Source organism: Buceros rhinoceros, unplaced genomic scaffold (genome assembly GCF_000710305.1).
Source record: "Buceros rhinoceros silvestris isolate BGI_N320 unplaced genomic scaffold, ASM71030v1 scaffold11759, whole genome shotgun sequence".
Taxonomy (NCBI): Eukaryota; Metazoa; Chordata; class Aves; order Bucerotiformes; family Bucerotidae; genus Buceros; species Buceros rhinoceros.
The window spans coordinates 4,027-9,776 of record NW_010432148.1 but is presented as its reverse complement, the minus strand read 5'-3'; the positions used below and the strand labels follow the sequence as shown (position 1 = coordinate 9,776).

Genomic DNA, 5,750 nt, shown 5'->3' with positions numbered 1-5,750 from the left:
CTTCCATTTCCCAATGGAGCTAGACCTTTTTTTCACTGGGGGTGTGCACAGTTCCACTGGCCCTGTCACACCCACCCCAGGTGAAGAGTTTGAACTGAGGTAGCTCATCAGAAGCCATGGGATGCCTATTTGCCTTCTCATTCCCCTCTACCCCACTTGAAAAATCTTTTGAAAGGTTTTGAAAGGCAATGAGTTAACAGCAAGCCAGAAGACAGAATAAATTGGCTTGTGTGTGGAAGACAGCTGTCAGATTTTGCTTAGGCTCATGTAATTAAGGATAAGAACTGTGATTTCAGATGTACCTCTGAAGCCATAGGCATAGTCCTGCCTTTATTTAAGGGTTTTGTAGATGTGTCTGTTCACACCAAAGCTGCTTCTCTCCCAAGACTCTGGTTTACACCCACAATCCATGTAGGACCCTGCCTCCTACACTGCACCGTGAGCATGGAGGGTGCTGTCATCACCCTTTACTGTGACTTAAGGGAGTCTGTACATAAGGTGAGCAGGTGATTTTGAGTCATTGCTGACCTCTCAGCTTCCAGTGTCTTGGCACAAATCGGTTAGCCCCAGCTCCTTTCAGCCAATGGTGGGGATTGGGGTTTCCCAAGAGAGGATTCACCCCTCCCCACCCTCACTGATCACAGGAAGTCTGGCACAAAGCAGATGAATCATGGATTTATCAGGCAGCACTGGGCGATTAAAGACTTATCCGTGCCTATATTAAGCTTGAGGAATTCCCCCCAGTGGCACAGGCACTCTGAACATAGCAGCCTGTGACTGCTTTGCCTCCCCACTGCTCGTGACAGCTTGTGACATAACTGCCTTGCAATTTTGCAGAGGGACGAGCCTGTGCCGTTGTGTTTGACTGCAAGTTCATCGAGACCTCAGCAGCTGTGCAACACAATGTGAAAGAGCTTTTTGAAGGCATCGTGCGGCAAGTCCGGCTCCGGAAGGACAGCAAGGAGAAGAACGAGAAGCGTCTGGCATACCAGAAACGGAGGGAGAGCATCTCCAAGAAAGCCAGGCGGTTTTGGGGCAAAATAGTTGCCAAGAACAACAAGAATATGGCCTTCAAACTAAAGTCCAAGTCTTGCCATGACCTATCGGTACTTTAAGAACGCTGGACTCTGCCAGAGCTTGTGGCATTTTGTGGACATTATCTAACTGTCGTGGGACAATCAATCAATCAATCTATATTAGATTGGGCTATCAAAGGACTTAGGTTCACAGTTGTGATTGTGATGATACGTGCTGGCATAAGAACAGCACAGTGCATGGAAATATCTCTCTTTTTTTGTTGGTAGTTTTAAAAGAAAAGTATAGACCGGAATGACCCAGTTATGCTGGGGAGTGTTCTGGAATGTATCCATTGTTTCTGCTCTCGCTTTCAGATAATAGTGTAAGAACCTTGAATTTTCATGACTTGGGAAGTGAATATTACAACCTTCACTCTTTTTCCTTGATATTATTATTTCTTTTTTAAAACTGTATAAAGAATCGATGAACTGACTGGGGATTGGTCCTTTGCCAGTTGGCTGGTCAGGCTTGAGCACCCACAGCTGAAAAATTTGCATTTTTTGTAGAATAGCACCAAGACACTTTTTTTTTAATGTCAAGGATTCGTTTTAATGAGTTTACACATCTCTTACTTTGAAAATATTTAAAGGAAAAATCCTATAATCAAACAAATTTTCCTCTCATATTTTCATATTATGCATCTGTTTAAAAATCATACTAAAATTAAAGTACAGGTTGTATCAAACTATCAAGTGCAGGATGCCAAACCTTTTCACCTGAGCTTTTTCAAGAAACCACATGGACTTCTTGTATCCAGCCTTGGCCTTTCTCTATGCCAGAGTTATACTGTATTTATTGTTGTGCAAAATAACAAACATTTTAATGCTGAGGGGAAATGTATTTATTACCAAGTTTCTTAAAAGAATAATGTTAGTTTTATTACTGTTTTCTATCTAATATCTTTTTTCAGATATGCAAGTTTTTACTTACATGCCTTGTAATAAAATAAATAAAATATATGACTGCCTTTGAGCCTCACTGGGAAATCCCTAAGAATTTCTTCAAGTTGAGAAAATATTTTGAATGCTGGGCAAAATTGCTACATGACAGTTACAGTGAGGATTCCTTACATGTCTGAACGCAGGCTACTTAGCAACCTAGGATCACAAGCAAGAATTACCCACAGCCCCAAAGCTATGAGTGCATGACATCCCTCATGTGCAAATGTGGTTCTGGTGACAGAGACAAAAATAAAGCATTCTTAAAAATCGTATTTGGCCCTAAGCCTGAAAACACTTTAGAAATATAAATGAGCATCATTACCCCGATTTTGGAGATGAAGTGAAATGCTACATTCAGGGACAGAAAGCAGGTATCTGGCATGGTGCCCTAATCCTCAATTACTGTTGGGTTTAACTGTGTTATTTTGCTCCTGACTATGCTGGGTTTTGTGTGCACACCACAGAGGTCAAGGCAGAGGTACAGTCATTACATTTTCCCCACAAGATGGCTCAGAAAAGGCAAATCTCTAGCTTGGCAGCTTATCTTTCTTGATGAAGGCAATAAAAAGAAACACTAATAAGGTGAGAATTGCATTCCCCATCTTGGACTGTGCAGTTTTCATGCACCAAATGCTCCGGGAAGGAGTGAGCTTGCTGAGTGCTTACCCAAAACTGTCTCTGCTGAGGGGATGTCTTCTACTAGTTTTCTAGGCGTAAAATATCATGTTGCAGGATGACTTTCCATTTGTGCGGTGTTCAAATCTCCCTGGAAGGGAATTCCTCATCTAGAATATACTGTTGGCAAGAACAGAAAACAAGATTTTTGAGTACAACACAGGCAAGATCCCTGTTGCTGGATTTTTAAGGAATGGTTTTGAGTTGTCAGCATGCAACTTTAGGTTGACCCAAAGCGGACAGGAGAATGATACTCACTCCAATACCACTTTCCAGAACTTTTAAACTTTCAGAACCATTTTCCCATTCAAGAATGGAAACAAAATAGTGCAAATTAAAGAAATTTTTAAGATTAATTTTTAAGAATTGAAAGTATAGCTGAACACAACCAGCACATTTCCTTAATCTGTCTGTATCTGCCAAGCTAAAGACCCAGCAAATCTAAACCGAGCAGGTTTTGAAGAAATGTAAAATGTCTATGTGTATCGTATATATAGCCTTTAGGGGTAAAAACCATCCATGTTCACAGCATCACTGGACACATAAATGGTATCATAAAAATTTGGAGTTACCCAGTAAGTTTTCATGCCCTCACTCATCTCCTTCTGCTCCTTCCCAGAATGACAGAATTTCCTTCTAAAACATATGATTTTGTAAAGAAAAAACCCCAATGTGCTAAGCTAATTTCCCAGAGCTGTCTCAGGCCGCCACAAAGAGCCAGGCATAGTATACGGGATCAGCATCTTTTTCCTGTGGTCACAGGGAACAGACATCACTGCAAGTCTGTCTTCTGGGGCTGCTGCTGGACCAGGGCTGGTCCCTCTGAATAGCACAGTACTGCCTTTGGACCAAAACAATTCAAAGAGCTGCCACCATCCTGCATATCCTGGTCTACTTCTCACTGGTCCTCTTGGCCCACCCTCCAGGCTCCTGGCTTGCCCTGAATTTTCAGGGAGAGAGTGGAGGAAGCTGTGGTGTGAAGAACCACCAGCAACAGCATCCCCTCCATGGAGCTGTTGCTTCAGTTTGCTCAGATACTGTTAGGGCAGGTTACTGTCCAGACTCTGGATGAGGTGTGAGCATCCACACTGTCCTGGTTTGAGCTGAAGCTTCCTTGTTTTGGGAAATGGACAAACAGAATTATTCCATGTAGTACAATAATTCCGCATTTAATTGGTTAAGGGAGTCAGGTGAACGTGACGTTACGTCAGGAGCCTTTAAAAGCAGCAGCTCAGGGGCGGATTGCTCTCTGGGACTCCGGACGGCGTTACGAAGGGAGCCCTCCTGAGACTCTGCTGACCCGAATAGGCCGGAGACCTGAGGGCCTGCACCCCCAGAGGACCTGAGGATCACGGACTGTGAACTATTACTGCCGTGCGTCTCGTCTGGAAATCAGGTGAAATATTCGGACTCCCGGCTGTTCCGTACAGGGAGGTTTTTTTTTTCCCTGCAGTTTTTATTTCATTGCCGCGCAGGGTTTCTTCCCCCCACTTCTCCATCTCGCTGCGAGAAGAATTCTGCTCCCTGCCCGAAGCAGCTGCAGAGTCTTCACTCCCCCCTTGCCGCTGGCTGCCTGCCCAGAGCACTGACCCTGAACAGGACTGCACAGAACTCTGGTTATCTAAGTCCCCTCTTCTTCGTTTTTTTTCCTTTTTCTGGGTTTGTGCATATGTCTAGCAGTGTATAGTTGTGTGGTTTTATTGTTTATTAAGTTTGTTTCAGTTTCCTGGACGCAGACCGAGGTGTGAATTTTTTTTTTTCCCCTTAAACCTCTCCTGTCTCTAGCGAGACAGAGGGGATCGTTAAGGAATTCGAGGAGTTGTTACCTCGGTCCCTCGACCCTTAACACACACTCGGCATGTTTCAGGGCTTTTCTTGCTTTGGACCTGGTCTAGCCTGGTACTGTGGACTGAGTGTCTGCATGGGACTGCACGCTTCTGAAGCGCACCGTGAGCTTCACCTGAAAGGGACCTTGGTTGCTGCTGTGGTTTGCATGGCTCCAGCAAGCTGGGCTCAGAGAAAGGGCCAGTGCTTTCTTCTGCAGCTTATGAGAAGACTCTGAGTCACGGTTTTAGCTGATCATCATGAGATTGTCAAACAGACACTTTATGTAAGAGCTAGTACACCTGGAATGACTAATTAATAATAATCTGGAATGCTGACATTTCAAACCCGTAATATCTACAGTCCCTCTGTTCATCTCAGATGTGAGTGCCCAAAATTGTGGAATGGATCAATCAGTGATTCTAATCACTGCTCTTGCGATTTATTAAGTCACGGCTGCAATGACAAATCCTAATGCAATAGCTGCAACCCCAGTCCCAAAGATCTGGCAGTAGCTGTGGAATATGTGAGTCACAGCAGTGAGTGCACCAAGGCCAAATGGCAAAACTCACAGAGTCCAAATAAAATAATAATAATAATAAAAAAAAGAGTAAGAACACTAAAAATGCCAATTATAAAGAGCTATAAAAAACTCTTTTTAGGAAGATAGATCAAATCAGCAAGAGGAATTAGGGAGCTTTAATTAATTTAATCATGACAGACACTGCAAGAAGAAAGGATTACTTACACTTCGAGACAAAACTATGCTAAGGAATTATTCATTATTATGGCTCTGTGTGGATTTGCAAGGTGGTATGTTCTTTTGGAGTTGGGAGAATTATTAATAAAACTTAGTTAAGTGAAAGAAAGACATTTTCAATAAAATCAATGGATGCACTGTGGATTTGACCCTCACATATACAAGCCTTTAACATCAACACCTTGGAAAGCTTAAGGTTATCTCTCTTGGGCTGTTTGGACTTCAGATATAAATGAGAGAAAGGGCTCCTGACAGCGGATTTATGTGCAGTATTGCCTCTACGATCAGCTACAGCTCTTCTTCCTCTCTTGGGAGGCTTTTTAGAGAAAGCTATGGCACCCAGAGAAGAGACAAGGTGCTAAGGAGTACTAATGGTGTCTAACCGGTGAGATCCCTGGACTAATAAATTCTGAAGCTCCAGAGGTAAACCCTGCAACTCATTCCTTGCAATGCCTCTGAAGACTGTAGAGCTG

General features: G+C 43.2%; 1 protein-coding gene across 1 annotated transcript in view; it reads left to right on the top strand.

The window, feature by feature from the left end:
* The window catches only part of GEM (GTP binding protein overexpressed in skeletal muscle), a 6,001-nt gene extending 4,559 nt beyond the window's left edge, over window positions 1-1,442 (top strand). The window contains exon 4 of the mRNA XM_010143665.1: window positions 838-1,442. Within this exon, the coding sequence (XP_010141967.1) occupies window positions 838-1,115 (278 nt within the window). The 3' untranslated portion in view covers window positions 1,116-1,442. The remainder of the gene's footprint in view (window positions 1-837) is intronic.
* The last annotated feature ends 4,308 nt before the right edge of the window (window positions 1,443-5,750 follow it).